The 20,977-nt window shown below is 42.4% G+C and overlaps 1 protein-coding gene across 8 annotated transcripts in view; it reads left to right on the top strand.

The window, feature by feature from the left end:
• The window catches only part of LOC113130189 (calcium-dependent secretion activator 1), a 199,847-nt gene that overhangs the window by 76,182 nt on the left and 102,688 nt on the right, over window positions 1-20,977 (top strand). For 4 of the 8 annotated variants that reach the window (XM_026306581.1, XM_026306578.1, XM_026306583.1 and 1 more), the window contains 3 exons: window positions 10,211-10,312; window positions 10,403-10,466; window positions 11,199-11,322. In XM_026306581.1, coding sequence (XP_026162366.1) covers window positions 10,211-10,312; window positions 10,403-10,466; window positions 11,199-11,322 — 290 coding nt within the window. Of the gene's footprint in view, window positions 1-10,210; window positions 10,313-10,402; window positions 10,467-11,198; window positions 11,327-12,797; window positions 12,821-18,272; window positions 18,342-20,977 lie in introns of all 8 variants that reach the window. The other 4 variants (XM_026306582.1, XM_026306579.1, XM_026306584.1 and 1 more) reach the window with 2 other exon arrangements.

Below are 20,977 nucleotides of genomic sequence, written 5' to 3'. Positions count from 1 at the left end.
AGGACAAGGAACTGCCGACCTCTGACTTTGATGCAGGAGAGCAAACCTGGTGGTTTGAATGGAAAAGCAAGGTCGAGGAGAGGGAGAAGGCTGGAAAAGATGGAACAAAAGAAAAATTTAAAACTCACCTCACAGTCAAGGAAAAAGTCCATGGGACTATACAGACACTGCTGGATGATTTTTCAGACCAACTTAACAAAAAGATGGGAAAATACATCTACAACATCATACATCAGTATTCTGCTCTCAGGGCCCTGAAGGAAAATATAAGCGGAGATGATATTGTCTTGCAAATTGATTTTGCAGAAAACTATTTATGTTAACTATTTATAACACGCGAATGAGATCCAAGCAGTACATTTTGGTGATTCCCACAGACAGGCCACTCTCCATACAAGTGTGGCTCACACCAAAACTGTGGTTGTGTCTCTCAGTTCCATTAGCTCATCAATGCGCCATGACCCATCAGCTATCTGGGCTCATCTCAACGCAGTGCTCCCCTACCTCAAAGCACTGAAACCAGCAGCAATGATGGGCCAACCACCCAGTACAGGTCCAAGAAAAACTTCTTTTTCTTAAGCAAAATTCCCTTTCAGATTGAATTCAAAAGGATCACATGGAACTTTCTGAAGGCGGGACATGGAAAAGGCCCAGCTGATGGGATTGGTGCAGCTGTTAAACGGCAGGCTGAGTCAATAGTGGCAAAAGGCATTGATCTTCCAAATGGAAGGGTGCTGTTTGAGGAACTCTCAAAACAGCCATCTACTGTGAAGCTGATGTATGTCACTGAGAAGGAGATTGAGAAAATGGACAGTCTCCTTACGCTTGCAGACTATCCGAGGCACAATGCAGATACATCAGGTAATTTTCACCACATCCAGATCAGTTTTTTTATGAGAAGGTGGTTTGATGTGTGTAAAGCATTTATTTTTATTCATGTTTAGTGTGTGTAATCTGAATACCATGCGCTCCTCTAGATTGTCTCTACAAGACCAGGAGAAATATCTTGGCGTATTCTAAGCTGCTTTTGTTCAAAGCCCCAGCTTTGCAGATGTTTTGGTCCACAGACAGTAGACATGGAAGTAACAGGTGATACTGAGACTCCTGCATCAAAAAGCACACCTGTCACCACAGCTCAGCCCATTGGAGACCTTCATGAGGGACTGATTGGAAAATGGTGTGTGGTCACATATGATGCTGATCCTTATCCAGGCATCATACAGGATGTTGACTCTGACAGCTGTGCTTTGGTAAAAACCATGAGTTGTGTTGGCAAAAACAGGTTTTTTGGCCAGTGAGAGAGGACATGATCTGGTACCGACTTGAAGATATTGTTAGACTGGTCCCAGAGCCTCAACCAGTTACAAAGAGGTACATGATGTTGCATCCCAGAGTTTGGGCAGAAATATGCACTGCGCTTGAGCTTAAAGGATAAAGGAAAGCATCCATATGCAAATTTGACAGTTTGTTTTTAAGTTGAAAGCACTCATTTCAGAAATATTAATGAATGATAATATTAGTTTCAATTTTTAACATATAATTTTAAAATGGAAAAATATATGGTTTGAATTTGATCGCCATAAACTCTTTTAGTCCAACTTTTGCAATGTGCTTGTAGGTTTCAGCACATAGCAAGCAGGGAAGGAGCAATTTTCTACCATCTGATGAAATGTTTATTATTGTATATATTGTATATTACTGTTTAAAGTTTAAATAACAATGTTATGTTTCCAAATGGATGTTATTTTGTGTCAAAGAAAATAAAAGTGAACATTATTCAGCATTGCCGTGTGTCATGTCATTTCCAACAAATGCTGTCTTTTCCACCACGCAATGTAATTGCACACAACACATATTTTTACATAAAATTCATAATAATAACACAGTCACACTAATAATATTTTCCAGTTTTAAAAATTATGCACTCATGGTTACAATTCACTTCCGGGATTGGAAAACTCATGATTGTGCCATGTAAGAACTTGACTGAAAGGCTTCATTAACACAATGAAAATGACAAAAAAATATATTATTTAAGTAATTTCATTACAACCACTATCAGAAAGTGTTTTTACATATGATGAAGAAAAACATATCAAAATATTTCTAAAAATATGTGTTAGATTTTCTAAAAATTTTCCAGACCAAATTTGACCGTAGTTGGAGAATGACCCTTATACATGTGTATAGTTTGTGCATTGATATGCATATCTAACAGGAGATCTGCATAATTCAATTCAATAGAGAGACTTGCAGTGCAAGTTTGGACATACAGCTCAGCATCCAATTTTACTAAAAAATGAAGTCTGTCTTATATTATTCAATTCAATTCAATTTTCAATTCAATTTTATTTGTATAGCGCCAAATCACAATACAAATCATCTCAAGGCACTTTACAAAAACTAAAACTAAAAACCCAACAATTCCCTTATGAGCAAGCACTTGGCGACAGTGGAGAGGAAAAAACCTCCAGCAGAACCGGGCTCAGTTTGGGCGGCCATCTGCCTCGACCGGTTGGGGTGAGTGGATAGAGCAGAGAGAAAAGAACAGCAACAATAAACAACAAATAGACACTGCAGGTTGGTGGGACCAGTAACTGCACATCAGCGATATACAGCTCCAGGACCAGGGACACCTGCAGAAGGTGAGAGAACAGAGAGAGAGGGAGAGAGCACAAACTAGGAGAGAGAGAGAGCACAAGGTTAGGCAGAGCACAGGGGGGGGGGGGGGGGGGGGGGGGGTTAGGGTAGGGGAGCTCAGTGCACCGATGGTCCTCGGGCAGTCTAGGCCTATAGCAGCATAACTAAGGGATGGTTCAGGGTTGCCTGAAGCTAGCCCTAACTACTTTGTCAAAGAGGAAGGTTTTAAGTCTAGCCTTAAAAGTATAGAGAGTGTCTGCCTCCTGAACCCAGGCTGGGAGCTGGTTCCATAGGAGAGGAGCTTGATAACTAAAGGCTCTGCCTCCCATTCTGCTTTTGGAAACTCTGGGAACCACAAGTAGACCTGCACTCTGAGAGCGAAGTGGTCTATTGGGATAATATGGTACTATAAGGTCTTTAAGGTATGAAGGAGCTTGATTATGAAGGGATTTGTATGTGAGAAGAAGGATTTTAAATTCTATTCTATATTTTACAGGGAGCCAATGAAGAGAAGCCAATATAGGAGAAATATGATCTCTCTTGCTAGTTCCTGTCAGGACTCTGGCTGCGGCATTCTGGATTAATTGGAGGCTTTTTATGGAGATGTTGGGACATCCAGATAGTAATGAGTTACAGTAATCTAGCCTTGAGGTAACAAATGCATGGACTAGTTTTTCTGCGTCATTTTGAGACAGGATGTTCCTAATTTTGGAAATGTTGCGCAGGTGAAAGAATGCAGTTCTAGAGATTTGTTTTATGTGTGAGTTAAAGGACATGTCCTGGTCAAAAATAACTCCAAGGTTTTTTACAGTAGTGCTAGAGGCCAGGGTTATGCCATCTAGAGTAGCTATAATTTGAGAAAAGTTATTTCTGAGATTTTTTTGGCCCAAATATAATGACTTTTGTTTTCTCCGAGTTTAAAAGTAAAAAGTTACTGGTCATCCAGGCCTTTATGTCAGTTAGACAGGCTTGAAGTCTGGTTAACTGGTTTGTGTTAACAGGTTTAATAGATAGATATAACTGAGTGTTATCTGCATAGCAGTGGTAATTAATAGAGTGCTTCCTAATGACATATCCTAAAGGAAGCATGTACAGGGTGAACAGAATCGGTCCTAGCACAGAGCCTTGTGGAACTCCATAACTAACTTCTGTTCGTGTGGAAGGTTCATCATGGACATGAACAAACTGGAATCTGTCCGATAAATAGGATTGGAACCACTTTAACGTTGTTCCTCTGATACCAATCACATGCTCCAGTCTCTGTAATAAGATGTTGTGGTCAATGGTGTCGAATGCTGCACTAAGGTCTAGGAGGACAAGTATTGAAACAAGTCCATTATCTGAGGCTAAGAGAAGATCGTTGGTAACTTTCAACAGTGCTGTTTCTGTACTATGATGTGCTCTAAATCCTGATTGAAAATCTTCAAATAGTTCATTCCTGTGTAAGTGGTCTGATAGCTGCTTAGCAACAGCTTTTTCTAGGATTTTAGAAATAAATGGCAGGTTGGATATTGGTCTATAATTAGCCAAGACTCCTGGATCAAGACTAGGCTTTTTGAGTAAAGGTTTGATTACTGCAGTCTTAAAGGCCTGTGGTACGTAGCCTGATACTAGAGATAAATTTACCAAGTCCAATAAAGATGAGTTCATTAATGGCAGGGTGCCTTTAAGCAGTCTAGTCGGGATGGGGTCTAAGAGACATGTTGATGATTTCGATGAAGCAACTACTGATGTAAATTCAGAGAGATCTATGGGAGAGAAGCAGTCTAAACATAACTGAGGTCCTACAGATGATTCAAGAGCTACTGTAGTAGAAGATTCATTTATTGCAGGTATAGGAAGCATCTGCTGAATTTTATCTCTAATAGTTGTGATTTTATTTGTAAAGAAACTCATAAATTCATCACTGCTGAGAGCTAAGGGAACACTGGGCTCAACAGAGCTGTGACTTTTTGTCAGCCTGGCTACAGTGCTGAAAAGAAACCTGGGATTGTTCTTATTTTCCTCTATTAGTGATGAATAGTATGCAGTTCTGGCTTTACGGAGAGCTTTTTTATATGTTAGTAGACTGTTTTTCCAGGCTAGAAAAATTTCCTCTAAGTTTGTGGAATGCCACTTCCTTTCCAGCCTTCGTGATGCCTGCTTTAAGGTACGAATATGTAAATTATACCATGGGGCTAGTCTTCTCTGATTCACTAACTTCTTTTTCAGGGGGTCTACAGAATCAAGCGTTTCACACAGTGAAGTTACAGCGCTGTCAACAACATGATCAATTTGGTAGGGAGTGGGATTGAAGCAACTGCCCTCCACTATGTTTATACTTGGCATAGATGTAAATAAAGATGGAATCATTTTCTTAAATTTATTAACATGTCGGATCAGATTTATTGTCGGATAAACATCTGCTGTAGTGGAATTTTCTTCCAAACGCTGCATGATCCATCATTTTAAATTCAAAAGTTATTAAAGAATGATCTGACAAAACAGGATTTGGGGGAAAAACTATTAGATGTGCAATTTCGATGCCATAGGTCAGAACAAGATCAAGGGTGTGATTGAAACAGTGGGTGGGTTTATTAACATTTTGAATGAAACCAATTGAATCTAATATAGAATTAAATGCAATGCTGAGGCCGTTATTTTCAACATCTACATGAATGTTAAAATCTCCCACTATAATAACTTTATCTGATCTAAGCACTAAATCAGACAGAAAGTCAGGGAATTCAGTTAAAAACTCTGAGTAAGGGACAGGTGGACGGTACACAGTGACAAGTAGAACTGGTTTTTGTGTTTTCCAGTTTGGATGTGAGAGACTAAGAGTGAGGCTCTCAAATGAGTTAAAATTGTTCTGAGGATGAAAGTTTAATAATAAGTTTGAGTGGAAGATTGTAGCTACTCCTCCACCTCAACCTGTGCTTCGAGGAACATGATCATTTTTATGACTGAAGGGGGTTGATTCATTCAGACTGACATATTCATCCTGCTGTAACCAGGTTTCAGTAAGATAAAGTAGGTCAATTTGGTGATCAGTTATCAAATCATTTACTAACAAAGATTTAGATGAAAGGGACCTAATATTTAATAGTCCACATTTGACAGTTCTGTTTTTCTGTTCAATAAGAGGAGTGGTCTTAATTTTTATTAAGTTTTTAATATGCTGAATACCACATGGTCATAAGTATTCAGACCCTGTGCTCAGTATTGAGTAGAAGCACCCTTTTGAGCCAGTACAGCCATGAGTCTTCTTGGGAATGATGCAACAAGTTTTTTACACCTGGATTTGGGGATCCTCTGCCATTCTTCGTTGCAGATCCTCTCCAGTTCTGTCAGGTTGGATGGTGAACGTTGGTGGACAGCCATTTTCAGGTCTCTCCAGAGATGCTCAATTGGGTTTAGGTCAGGGCTCTGGCTGGGCCAGTCAAGAACGGTCACAGAGTTGTTCCAAAGCCACTCCTTTGTTATTTTAGCTGTGTGCTTAGGGTCATTGTCCTGCTGAAAGGTGAACCTTCAGCCCAGTCTGACGTCCTGAGCACTCTGGAAGAGGTTTTCTTCCAGGATATCTCTGTACTTGGCCACATTCATCTTTCCTTCAATTGCAACCAGTCGTCCTGTCCCTGCAGCTGAAAAACACCCCCACAACATGATGCTCCCACCACCATGTTTCACTGAAGGGATTGTATTGGGCAGGTGATGAGCAGTGCCTGGTTTTCTCCACACATACCGCTTAGAATTAATGCCAAAAAGTTCAATCTTGGTCTCATCAGACCAGAGAATCTTATTTCTCATAGTCTGGGAGTCCTTCATGTGTTTTTTGGCAAATTCTATGCGGGTTTTCATGTGTCTTGCACTGAGGAGGAGCTTCCGTTGGGCCCCTCTGCCATAAAGCCCTGACTGGGGGAGGGCTGCAGTGATAGTTGACTTTGTGGAACTTTCTCCCATCTCCCTACTGCATCTCTGGAGCTCAGCCACAGTGATCTTTGGGTTCTTCTTTACCTCTCTTACCAAGGCTCTTCCCCCACGATTGCTCAGTTTGGCTGGACGGCCAGGTCTAGGAAGAGTTCTGGTCATCCCAAACTTTTTCCATTTGAGGATTATGGAGGCCACCGTGCTCTTAGGAACCTTGAGTGCTGCAGAAATTCTTGTGTAACCTTGGCCAGATCTGTGCCTTGCCACAATTCTGTCTCTGAGCTCCTTAGGCAGTTCCTTCGACCTCATGATTCTCATTTGCTCTGACATGCACTGTGAGCTGTAAGGTCTTATATAGACAGGTGTGTGCCTTTCCTAATCAAGTCCAATCAGTTTAATTAAACACAGCTGTACTCCAATGAAGGAGCAGAACCATCTCAAGGAGGATCAGAAGAAATGGACAGCATGTGAGTTAAATATGAGTGTCACTGCAAAGGGTCTGAATACTTATGACCATGTGATATTTCAGTTTTTCTTTTTTAATAAATTTGCAAAAATTTCTACATATCTGTTTTTTTCTGTCAAGATGGGGTGCTGAGTGTACATTAATGAGAAATAAAATGAACTTTTTTGATTTTGGCAAATGGCTGCAATGACACAAAGAGTGAAAAATTTAAAGGGGTCTGAATACTTTCCGTACCCACTGTATATGTTCGAGGGGCAGACACAGTCTCTATGTGATTTGAGGGGGGCGGCGGCTCTAAGGAAACTGCAGAGAGGCGTTTTAGACTGAGTCTCTGCATCCCGGTCCCCACCCTGGATTGTCAGGCTTTAGGTCGGCTAATAAACTCGGCCAAATTTCTAGAGATGAGAGCTGCACCATTCAAAGTGGGATGGATGCCGTCTCTCGCTACCAGACTGGGTTTTCCCCAGAAAGTGGCCCAATTGTCTATGAAGCCCACATCGTTTGCTGGACACCACCTAGACAGCCAGCGACGGAACGACGACATGCGGCTAAACATGTCATCGCTGGTCAGATTGGGGAGGGTTCCAGAGAAAACTACGGAGTCCAACATTAATTTAGCAAAGTTACACACCGACTCAACATTAATTTTAGTGACCTCGGATTGGCGTAATCGGGTGTCATTGCTGCCGACGTGAATAATAATTTTCCTATATTTACGATTAGCCTTAGCCAGCAGCTTCAGATTTGACTCGATGTCGCCCGCTCTGGCCCCAGGAATACATTTGACTATGGTCGCTGGTGTCTCTATTTTCACGTTCCTGACTATGGAATCGCCAATTATCAGAATCGGTTTCTCAGCGGGTGTGTCGCTGAGCGGGGAAAATCTATTAGAAACGTGAACATGCAGGTGATGAGCCGTGGGCTTCTGCTTAGGAGTACGTTTCCGTCGGACCGTCGCCCAGGCTAATTCTCCGGGCTGCTCCGGAGCTGCCCTTGGACCGCTAACAGACCCTGAGCTCGGTGGCTCCACACCAGCTAACGGGGCTAGGCTAGCTGGCTTTTGTTCGAAGGTGCGGAGCCGCGCTTCCAAATCAGTGATCCTCGCCTCCAAGGCTAACAGAACCTTACACTTATTACAGGTATCATTATCTCTAAAGGAGGCAGAGAAATAACTAAACATGTGGCACACCGAGCAAGAAAGAGAGAGAGAAGGAGAGGCCATGTTAGCTAAGCTAACTAGCTAGCTAAGCTAACCGGTAGGTGTAAGTCAGGAAATAAATACCGGTCAAAATAGAAAGGTACTTGACTAGTACCGGAATGTAGCAGTTAATGAACTGTTTAGAGTTTAGTTAGTTTTTAGGTGTGTTAAACTATAGCTAGTCTGTTGCTAGTCTGTAGACGAACTATGCAACACACACAACACGATACGCTTGCAAGACAAAAGTGATTCGCTTACCCGGATATTATCACACCGTAAGATGAGATAACCTTATGAGACCCAGCCTATTCTATTTATGTACTCTACAGTCTCCATTTTGTCTCAGCCTGAAAACAAAGTTCCTTTCATCCCACCCAAATACGTGAGATATCATTGGGAAGGCCAGGATGTTCTCTATTGAGCACATAAAATGAAATGAATAGGCTGGGTTACAAATTAAAAGGGTTAAAAAATAAGAAAAGAGGAGATTAAGATAATTAGTTAGCACTGTTGGCTCACAGGAAGAAGGTTCTTAGTTTGATACCCAGCAGGCGCCTTTCTGTGTGGAGTTTGCATGTTCTCCGCTTGGCTGCATGGGTTTTCTTCGGGTACTCCGGTTTCCTCCCACAGTCCACAAACATGTATGTCAGATTGATTGGTGATTCTAAATTGCCAATAGGAATGAGTGTGGTTGTCTGTCTGTATGTGTCCCTGTAATGGACTGGTGACCTGTCCATTTACCCCTGCCTTTCACCTGTAGAGAGCTGGGATAGACTCCAGCAGATCCCGGTCACCCAAAAAAAGAATAACCAGGTATAGATAGTTCTGAGCAAGGTGTTGTTTTCCTTACATGACATTAAATTGATTCATTAACCTCTGTTGTGCAGAGCACAACTTAACTTAACTTAACTTAGTTAGCAGTCTGTGCTTCCTGAGTCAAGGAATGCATAAGTTTGCACTATTTTATTTCCTTTTGTTTAAACTATGTACTCTTATTTACCAGCCCCAGTGGCTGCACATATTTTCAACACATACCATGGCGCTAGCAGCTGCAGGATTACTATATGTATTCATGTTTTCAGCCATCTTGCTTCTGCTTCTGCTGGTCAACTCCATCATGACTGTGGGATGCATTCTGTTAGGTGGAAAATATTGTATGCAATTTTGGCTTGTTTGTGGATAAAGTCACTGAGGTCTTTAAAGTTGACCTTTTTGTCTTGAAGTTCCTGAATTTCACTATCCTCCATCTTTCTTTCAATTTGTAAGGACAATTTGGGGTAATGATTTTCATATTAGTAGCATTCTTCAGCTCATCAAGATACCTAATATATATATTCTATATATTATCCTATAATATATATTATTTGGTGCCCAGTTTCATGCCATTGCAGGTGGCCTATTTGCACATGAATTATCTTTAAGCCTCAGCTTAAAGTGGGGGCAGTTGTGGCCTAATGGATAGGGAGTCGGACTTGTAATGGGTTTGAGTCTCTGATCTGGCAGGAACTGTGGGTGGGGTGGAGTGAATAGCCAATAGCCCTGTCCACTTTCAATACCACAACTGAGGTGAGACCCTTGAGCAAGGCAATGGACCCTCAACTGACCTCCGGTCTCCCCCACCACTGCAAGTGTGTGTTCACTCCTGTGTGTGTGCGCACTTTGGGATGGGTTAAATGCAGAAGACAAATTCTGAGTATGGATCACCATACTTGGCCACTTTCATTTTATGGCGTTGAGTGTACCTAAGTGTCCTGTAGGACAATAGTTCTGTTTCCTTCATGTTGCTTGTTAGCTGGGTTAGCTTACTTCTCCTTATGTCAGTTGACATACTGACATGACAATTTTGTGGACTCCACTTTCTTGGAAAGGTGTTCATATCACCAAATCTTTAAGTGAAGCATGGACTAAACTGACCATGTGAAAGTATCCTGAGATAAGTACAGATTGAGGACCTGAAATAACCTTAAGGCTTGCTTGTAAATACTGCTGTCTTTCAGACCTGATGGTATTGGCACAGTGACCATGGAAGAGAAGGAGCGCTTTGAGGAGATCAAGGATAGGCTACGAGTGCTTCTGGAAAACCAGATTACACACTTCAGGTAGGAACCATGTACAACAACAAACATGTTTAACTCATAGCAAACCAGACTTTTGATGATTACAGTGAAAAATCTCTGGTGCTTCCATAGGTACTGCTTTCCATTTGGACGGCCAGAGGGAGCACTGAAAGCAACGCTTTCCTTGCTGGAAAGGGTAAATCATTTTTCAGCTGTACGGATGCTTACAGGATTATTTAACCACTTATGAAGTATATCCGTCCAGAAACAGTTAGCTTTTGTGCAGCAGTGTGTGATCTTTAGTCGCCTATATCTCTAAATACTCAGTTTTAATTTTATTATGGTCAATAATACAATAAACATGTTGGCATGTATCCATGTTAATTTTTATGACATTGTTCATGCTTTCTGATGTAAATATAGTTTTTCAGCTAGTATGAAGCTGTTATGTGATTGCAAGGAGGAATTGGTATAGGACCCAGGTGCAGACAACTGTCTTTATTTCTTAACTTAGTAAAATAACTTAACTCAGACACAGACAAGAACAAAAAACCAGGAAAACCAAAACTCACTCAGATTCAACCCGACCTTGGTGCAACATGTGCACAAACAGGAAATCATTCACTAAACTAACCACAATACACCAACAGCCAACAAAAGAAATGAATGGGTACATATTGCTCGCTAACAAAAGAACAGTTGAACACAGGTTATACTAGTCCTAGTGATGAACGTAAAGTTACCTGAAAGCTATATGAAGCAACACAGGAAACGAGAAACCAAAATAAAAGTCCAACCAGGAAACCAAAACTTCAGGCCATGACAGAAGCATACTTCTAGTGCGCGAACAACATCTTGACATTTCTCATAATTGTCTTGTCTTTGCTGTATACTGAAAGTAAAAACTGTGACCATTTTTCCACTTTAGGTTTTAATGAAAGATATTGTTACTCCAGTTCCACAAGAAGAAGTCAAAGCTGTCATCTGTAAGTGTCTGGAGCAGGGGGCTCTGGTCAACTACCAACGCCTGTCAGAGTATGCCAAACTGGAAGGTAAGTTACTGCTCCATCACTGCTCTTCTGTGATAGTACTATTATAGTAAAAACAGAGCATGGTATTCTGTCTTGATATAACTTTTAGAATGAGAACCTTTTACATGCTAAGTCACTTAGTACAGTGTGCTTTCCTGTTAAATGATTCAGAATTTATTCTGAAGGCAGTGTTGAGAGCCTAACTCATTGGGGTAGCTGTAGAATAGTGACTCAAAAGTAGTTAACCAAATTTGACAAATAAATGATATTAATTGAACTCAATTCAGTTTATTTGTATACCACCAAATCACAATACAGTCATACTCACTTTAGAAAACCCAACAAATCCCATATGAGCAAGCACTTGGTGACAGTTGAGAGTAAAAACTACCTTATTAACTAAATAACACTGTCAAGTGTTGGAATGAACATCTGAGATTAACAGTAGTCTTGCTCAGGTGGGATCTTCATGTTACATACTGTACATGTAATCAGATTGTGATGATTACATCACTACTATCCATGACATTTTAGGAAAATACTGCTGTTTATTTCGGCTGTTTAGTTCAGCCTGTTTTACTACCAAATGTACAGTAAGTAAAAAAGCATTCAATTCAAACTTTATGCTGAATTTGGCCATGCCTCAGCTGGCTCTGTATCCCACTTTAACCTGCCTGGTAGCTGAAGTGATGCTCCCTCTTTTCTCTGCTTACTTATTCCTTGTTCTCTGATGACTTCCATCTGTTGTTTTTCTCCTGTCTATTGGCTTATGCTGTTTCTCATAAGGTACTACTTGAAAACAGAAAGGCCAATAAACAAGACATGATGGGACTGACCTTTGTGGTAGTTTAGTGTTTTTTTTTTTTTTCGTAAAATTTTTGCAGACCTCAAAAAAATGTTAAATGTTAACATTAGGGCATTTAGGGCAATTCTTTTTACATAAATGTGATTATTCTTTAGTTTTCTCTTTATTAACCTAATGTATGTGTGGCTCTACTACAGGAACATTTGGGAAATATGCTTATTGCTTACCCAACGTTATATAGATAGGTCCTGTTATGTTGTCAGCACTCCATTCAAGAGTTATGTAGATTCAATCAAGACATCCATCCATCCATTTTCTATACTCGCTTATTCCTTAACTAGGGTGACGTGGATCTACTGGAGCCTATCCCAGCTCTCTTTCGGGTGAAACACTCACACTCACTCCTATGGGCAATTTAGAGTCACCAATCAACCTAACATGCATGTTTTTGGACTGTGGAAGGAAACCGGAGTACCCAGAGTAAATCCACACAAGCACGGGGAGAACATGCAAACTCCACACAGAAAGGCCAGGTTGCTGTGAGGCAACAGTGCTAACCACTCAGCCACCATGCTTCCCCAATCAAGACATGTTTTCTGTATTATTTTAGATTTCATTTAGTTTTGTACTGTAACTATGCTTTCACTAGCTGATGGTTAGTTTCATGACATATAAATGGTGAGTAGGCGAGAGAAGCTGAAAGCTTTAATCAGTGTTAATTTAGACTGCATTTGCAATAGACACTAAATAGTAATGTAGCCTTGATTTGTATCAAACTTGCCAATACAGTAGTAGAAACTGTTTAAAACTTTTCATTTCTGACCAGTATTTGTCCAGATACAACAAATGAAAACCATCCCTTTTCTAGAATTTCAAAACATTTTCCCACTTATATTGTAGTGGCTCTGGATTACATTCAGAGCAAGGACTGTATATAAAAACAGAAAACACATCATCACTTCTTCATGCAACACTTCAAGTGACACCTGCAAATTTTACTGACTGGCAGCCAATCAGTAAGTGGTAAATCAATAATGCATAGAGAATTATAAATGATAAATCTGGAGAAAAGTCTCACTTACCAAACAAAATGAAAAAAAAACTGCCAGCTGCTCTGCAGCACCAGTTCCATTTCCAATGTTGTCAGTGAAACACAAATAAAAATGTAAATGGGTAACTCTTCTTTCAGGAACTGCTTGGCTCACTCTGCTTCTCCAGCATATTGAAAAGATGTCAATCATGCCAAGGCACATCCTGTTTACATTACCAAATAACTTATTAAAACTGTAAGAAAACACATTAATCTGGTCTCATTCATATTATTTTGCTAATTTGTCAGAACCTGGCTAGCTGTGTTCCAACTCCTGAGATAGCCTTGATATATATGGGGCCTATCTCGACAATGGTAAAGCCCATATCTCTTTTCTTTTAGTAATATTTCTTTATGCAAGGAACATGTGACACACTATAGAGAACATTTGTTCCATTGTATTCATATGACATTGTTTTCACAGGTTAATTCCTGAAAGCTGTGCAAAAAAGTGCAAAAAAATAACACTGAAAAATAAGGACTGTGATTTAGTATTTTCTGATTTGTCAACTGACACTGCAGAGTATAAGACAGCAAAGAAGCAAATTTCCCAAAATGTCAGTGATAAATGGCCATTTTATGACAATGTATGTAAAGAAACCAACACCTACCTGATGATACTAAGGATAATGAGCCCTAATATCTCAGTTATGACTGATGATTATTCCAAAATCCTCCATACTATGCATGCTTTTTGACCCAGGGGGACAAAAAACTCTGATATTTCAGATTTTACCTCTGCTTGGCAGAACGAATGGTTAATCCAAAGTAGACCATCTGTAATCTATGAACCCCAAGCCCCCCTGTATAAATACAGCCTGTACTCTCCTAAACCTTTCACTCACAGTAATGGGCTATACCATCGTCATTCTATTTGACTTCAGATATCTGTCCCGACTCCCTAAAACACAGCTTGGTAACTGCTCACTCTACTACTGGCTATAGCATTACAAAATTCATTCTGATGTTATCTGATGTAATCAAGCAAGACCATCTTGTAACTTCCAGTATTTTATACATGGCATGTCATATGGTGTGCACATAATGCTAGATTGACTTTATATCCCAGTTGCTGGTCATATGTATGTATGACCAGCATACAAATGTATGAAATAGCAACTGGGATATAACTTTGATGAAAGCACAAATTTAATTCTATTATTATTATTTTATTAGATTCTACCTGGTTTTGGTGTATATATATATATATATATATATGTAACGGACACCCTCAGAGACAGGAACGAGGAACATATTTGAGGTCTTTATTTCAGTACTCACAATATCGCAGGAAACGAGGAAACAGGAATGGTGTGTCCATGGGAATGTTACTGAGATCCGACAGTGATTCGGAGTGAGGGGAGTCCCTTTATACATGAGGGAGAGTGCAGAGGAGGTGCAGGTGAGTGACTTGGGAACAGGTGAGACGAATAGTGGTGATTGCCAGGGGGAAAACCTGGCAGAACCGTAACAGTACCCCCCTCTCCACGGCCAACTCCTGGGGGCTGAACCCCCCTCCTGAGGACAGGGGACTGTGGAGACTGTGGAGACTGGGGACAGAGGAGAGAGGAAACTGGAGACTGGGGAGAGAGGAGACTGGTGACTGGGGAGAGAGACTGGAGACTGGGGAGAAAGGAGACTGGAGACTGGGGAGAAAGGAGACTGGGGACAGAGGAGACTGGGGACTGGGGACAGAGGAGACTGGGGACTGGGGACAGAGGAGACTGGAGACTTGGGACAGAGGAGACTGGAGACTGGGGACAGAGGAGACTGCGGAGGCGGCGGTTCCGGAGACCACGATAGCCGTGGTGACAGCTGTGAAGGTGGTGGTTCTGGGGACCGCGGCAGCAGCAGTTGCAGCTGCGGTGGTGGTGGCTCCGGAGACCGCGGCAGCGGCAGTGGCAGCTGCGGTGGCGGCGGCTCTGGGGACACTGGCGGCGGCAGCTCGGGGGACTCTGATGACGACAGCTCGGGGGGCTCTGACGGTGGTCGCGGCAGCGGCGACTCGGGGATCTCAGGCTTCTGCCGCAGGGGTGGCGACCTGAGACTCGGCGGCGACTCGGGAGGCTCTGGGAACGCTGGAGACGGCGACTTCTGGAGAGACTCTGGAGACGGTGACGGCTGGAGAGACGCTGGCTCGGACGGCTGCTGATGAGGATTCGGGAACACTGAGGGCATGAGAGGGTCCGGGAGATTAGTGGGAAGGAAAGAATCCATGATGGGCTGCTCGGGGAACTCCGCTGTTGGCAGCGGCTCCGGGGACACTGGCGGCGGTAGCTCGGGAAACTCGAGCGGATCCGGAGGTTCGGGTCCTGGTAGCAGCTCAGGACTCGGCCGCTCGGGAATCAGCAGCTCGGGAGTCGGCCGCTCAGGAGTCGACCGCTCAGAAAACCGCTGCTCGGTGAACGGCTGTACGGAGCCTAGCAGCTCGGGAATCGGCAGCTCGGGAATCAGCTGTGCGGGGTGTGGCTGCTCGGGGAGCTCTGGGGGATGCGGCAGCTCGAGGTACGCTGGCGGTGGCGCTGGCTGGCGAGGCGGCCGTGATGAGGGAGACGGCCAGGGAGAGGGAAACAGCCGTCGCCACGACTCGGGAAGCTCAGTAGGCTCGGCCGGGTGCTGCTGCTGCTGGACTGGCGGTAGCGTAGGTGGGTCTGGGATCTCTGGGAGTGGAGGCGGGTCCGGGAGCTCTGGGAGCAGAGGCGGGTCCGGCAACTCTGGGAGCAAAGGCGGGTCCGGCAACTCTGGGAGCAGAGGCGGGTCCGGCAACTCTGGGAGCAGAGGCGGGTCCAGGGGAAGCTGTAGGGACTCCGGAGGAGATGACTGGCGATGCGGCACTGGAGGCGGCACTGGAGGCGGCGACCAGCGAGGCGGCACTGGAGATTCAGGTATCTGCAGGGGTACTGGATACCGTGGTACTGGAAATTACGGCGCTGTAGAGGGCGGTAGCTGTGGGGGCGTGAGAGGAATCCCGGCAGCGGAGACTTCATTAGGGGACGGCGACTCTCAGGCTGGTCCCTTACGACGGCGGCGATTCCGTCGCTGTCATAAAGGACCAGCAGGTCAGGTGGCTGTCCTCCGAACCTCCTTGCCAGACGGGTACCGCGGAAGGAGTTTCGGTGGGAATCCCCGATGAGGAGGTCCATCCAAAAGAGGTCCCAGTCCTCATCGTTGAGGCCCTCCCCGTCTGAATAGTAAAGGAGATCCCTTGGTTCTAATCGGTGCCGCGGAAACTCTGAATCCTCGGGATACTCCAGCTCCTCGGGATACTCCGGCTCCTCGCGATACATCGGCTCCTCGGGATACTCTGGGTCCTGGGGATACTCCAGAAACTGGGAAGAAGGGAGAACGGGTGCGTCGGTGCACGGCGGCTTCAGGGTCCAGGGTCTTGCCTTAAGTTCCTGCCAGATGGCACGTGCCTCAGCCGGGGGTAGAGGCTGGGGAGCCATCTGGCGGAGTTTTTCACACCTGGATTTGGGGATCCTCTGCCATTCTTCGTTGCAGATCCTCTCCAGTTCTGTCAGGTTGGATGGTGAATGTTGGTGGACAGCCATTTTCAGGTCTCTCCAGAGATGCTCAATTGGGTTTAGGTCAGGGCTCTGGCTGGGCCAGTCAAGAACGGTCACAGAGTTGTTCCAAAGCCACTCCTTTGTTATTTTAGCTGTGTGCTTAGGGTCATTGTCCTGCTGAAAGGTAAACCTTCAGCCCAGTCTGACGTCCTGAGCACTCTGGAAGAGGTTTTCTTCCAGGATATCTCTGTACTTGGCCACATTCATCTTTCCTTCAGTTGCAACCAGTCGTCCTGTCCCTGCAGCTGAAAAACACCCCCACAACATGATGCTCCCACCACCATGTTTCACTGTAGGGATTGTATTGGGCAGGTGATGAGCAATGCCTGGTTTTCTCCACACATACCGCTTAGAATTAACGCCAAAAAGTTCAATCTTGGTCTCATCAGACCAGAGAATCTTATTTCTCATAGTCTGGGAGTCTTGCACTGAGGAGAGGCTTCCGTCGGGCCACTCTGCCATAAAGCCCTGACTGGGGGAGGGCTGCAGTGATAGTTGACTTTGTGGAACTTTCTCCCATCTCCCTACTGCATCTCTGGAGCTCAGCCACAGTGATCTTTGGGTTCTTCTTTACCTCTCTTACCAAGGCTCTTCTCCCACGATTGCTCAGTTTGGCTGGACGGCCAGGTCTAGGAAGAGTTCTGGTCGTCCCAAACTTTTTCCATTTGAGGATTATGGAGGCGACTGTGCTCTTAGGAACCTTGAGTGCTGCAGAAATTCTTTTGTACTCTTGGCCAGATCTGTGCCTTGCAACGATTCTGTCTCTGAGCTCCTTGGGCAGTTCCTTCGACCTCACGATTCTCATTTGCTCTGACATGCACTGTGAGCTGTAAGGTCTTATATAGATAGGTGTGTGCCTTTCCTAATCAAGTCCAATTAGTTTAATTAAACACAGCTGGACTCCAATGAAGGAGCAGAACCATCTCAAGGAGGATCAGAAGAAATGGACAGTATGTGAGTTAAATATGAGTGTCACTGCAAAGGGTCTGAATACTTATGACCATGTGATATTTCAGTTTTTCTTTTTTAATAAATTTGCAAAAATTTCTACATTTCTGTTTTTTTTTTTCTGTCAAGATGGGGTGCTGAGTGTACATTAATGAGAAATAAAATTAACTTTTTTTCATTTTGGCAAATGGCTGCAATGACACAAAGATTGAATAATTTAAAGGGGTCTGAATACTTTCCGTACCCACTGTATATATGACTTACATTGTCACATTAGCTGAAAAATTCAGAAAGCAGGACTGCTCTGGCATATACATTTTCTACCTGTTATACAACACATTTTAGATTTGATTCACTGAATACTTAATACACCAATGTGTTCTTGGCATAAAATTTGTGAGATTATAAGATTGTAAATAGCAGCACAATAAATGAATAAATAACTGAACTGTAGGTTTGGGCCTACAAAACCTCATATCAGTCAAACCCTAGGGAACTCTGTGCTGATCCACTCTGACCCTGGCCTCTTGCATACCGTGGTATCCTCCCTCTTCCTCTGTAGGGAAAAAGAGAGAGATGTATGAGCATCCTGTCTTCTGCTTGGCCTCACAAGTCATGGATTTAACCATTCGTGAGTACCTTCCTCATTCCCCGACCACACCCCCACAAACCTCTACACCTTTTATTTTTCATATACAGCCAGTATGCATGTTGACTACTCAAAGTAGTGTCACTTTTTGTCATCCTGTGCATTTTTGTGTCTGTTGTTTGACTGTAAAGTCTCCTTTTGAGTTTTTTGATATGTTTAACATCAGTTTGTCTCTTAAAATACATTCTGATCTTTCTGTGAGCTGTTCTTTGTCTGTCTGCAACTTGAATGCATTTTTACTTTGCTTTTTTGTAAATCCTAAGTGTTTAAGATCATGGTATATTCAAATAATTTAAATAGTAACATTTTGTTTTCAGTGACCCATCTCTGGAGGCAGATTAAATAAACTGTCAAAAAAAAGCTCACACCCTCCTATTATGAAGATGCCTCTGTCTTTGAATAAGACAATATTATGAGTAATTCAACATTGTTTTAATATTATTTTAATGTTATATATACAGTATATATACCTGTACATATATATATATATATATATATATATATATATATATATATATATATATTTTTTTTTTTTTTTTTTTTTCCCCACATTTTCCCATATTGTGTTTAAGGTCAAAGGGTTGAGCTTTGCATGTTTTCCTTGCTTGTTCTAAAGTCTCCTATATCACAAAATGCACTTATGAAGAAACCTTTGGGTCAGAGGCTTTTGGTATATGTTAAATGCATTGCTTTTGTATAGTCAACGTAAACTTTACCTTTATTTCTGGCTCCTGTCTTCCATTACTGCCTTTACTAGCTGTATTAAATAATCTCCTCTTTCTCACCTGATACCTGATACTTTCCTACATGTCTGTACCTTCTGCACACCCTTGCAAACTGTTCTTATGTCTTTAAACTCTTACTTAGTGGCCAAGTCTAAGAAAAAATTGAAGGATCCAAGTGTGAACTCATACCTGAAAACACCTGACACCATACCAGCATAAACTCTGTCAAACATCCTGTTACACTGCTCAGATAAGGCATAGGAATGTGATAAAGGTTTTTTTTTTTTGGAATATTTTATGAGCATTAATGTTTTCCCCCTTGTCGTGTTTTCCATTGCTCTGAATCGCAGAAAGAAGATGAAACCTTAGTTGAGAATAAGTGGTTCCTGCAGGAATTAACACAAATTCTGAAAATGAGTTTTATACCCTTGCTTTGAAAGCAATATAACTTGTTGTAACATTAACAGCACAGGGAGAGGAGAGCTGGAATGGAAAAGAAAATCTGTAAACACGTTAGTGAATAAGTTTGTAAAAAACGAAAAAAACATCTTCTTTTCCACAACTTCACTTCCAAATTCGGACATAATAGCTCTGAATGGATAGACATTAGTTCAGCTTCAAACCAGTATAAAGTCTCATTCTGTGGAAGCTTTCAGCCATGTTAGCATGACCTGATCTCCACAAGGCATCTCCAATCATAAGCCACAATTCTGCCAGTGGGTGGAGTTAAGCACAGTCATGACTGAAAAGATCTGTTCCAGAGTGTGTTTATGCATTCTCCAACATGAGTGATGGTGCTGACTGGACCATTACACACATACACTAGCTGTTGTCTTTACATTTTAAGGGTTATATTGATGACCTTGGTGTCGTTTGAAGGAAAAGCTTTCCAGTTTACTATTGCACGCTGTAAAATATGAAGTATGACTTCCCTCTCCCCTCTAATTTCGACCGCTGCTTGCCCACCGTTGTCAAGGCAACTTACTGTAGCGGTGGGGGCTATTTAAATCACCCTTCTGCCTCGTCGGTTATGGAATACGTTGTTGGAAAGGGCGTTTCATTGGCTATACGATACGCCAGTCATCATTGCCAAGCAATGTGACTGGCTGATTCTACTGTCATAAGAAGTTGTCCTAGCCCACGGGTGTGATTTGCTCTCAGTGGTGATTCCTATTGGTTTTATGCTTAGTTACACTGTAAAACGTAACAAGCAATTTGATTGAGGGCTCATGTGATTCACAGAAGCTTTCTATGTCAATCTTTATTGAATAAACGCCGAAATCAACCGTAAAACGAACCGGATTAAAACGTTTCATGAGGACGACGATGGTTTTATGGATTTACTCAGTGATAATACGTCTTTTGGACTAAAACATGGATGCAGTATGTTCCCTGGATTCTAACGAAAAGAATGACATGCAACATTTGATGTAAGACAATTCCATTGTTCTCTGTGGGCAATAATTTAATATGTTTATTAAATAAAAAATGTGTTTAATTCTGTCAGCCTTTGTAAGGGCTATGGATGACTTCAAGCTTTGGTCAGAATTGTAATATACTGATATATTATGCTAATATCCTTGCTACAGACAGGATCACTACACTGGTGGTGCAATTGATCTAAAGCTGATTTTTTCTACAAACATCACCCTGCCACTAGTGACAACAAAGCAGAATTTGAAGCATACTGACTGCATGTTTCTTAACATACTAGAACTGAATTGAATTGGACAAGTACAATTGTACAAGTGTAGAGATGAGTTTCATGTTAATCTCTATGTAAGATATGTTCCAATCTCCAATTCAACAAAATATTAGTTTTAGTTAGTTAGTTTTACTTTCAGAATCCTGCCCAGCTATCATAAGTGGTGCCCTGATACATTAGAACAATGG

This window comes from Mastacembelus armatus, chromosome 5 (genome assembly GCF_900324485.2).
Source record: "Mastacembelus armatus chromosome 5, fMasArm1.2, whole genome shotgun sequence".
NCBI lineage: Eukaryota > Metazoa > Chordata > Actinopteri > Synbranchiformes > Mastacembelidae > Mastacembelus > Mastacembelus armatus.
This window is presented reverse-complemented; position numbering and strand designations above follow the sequence as displayed.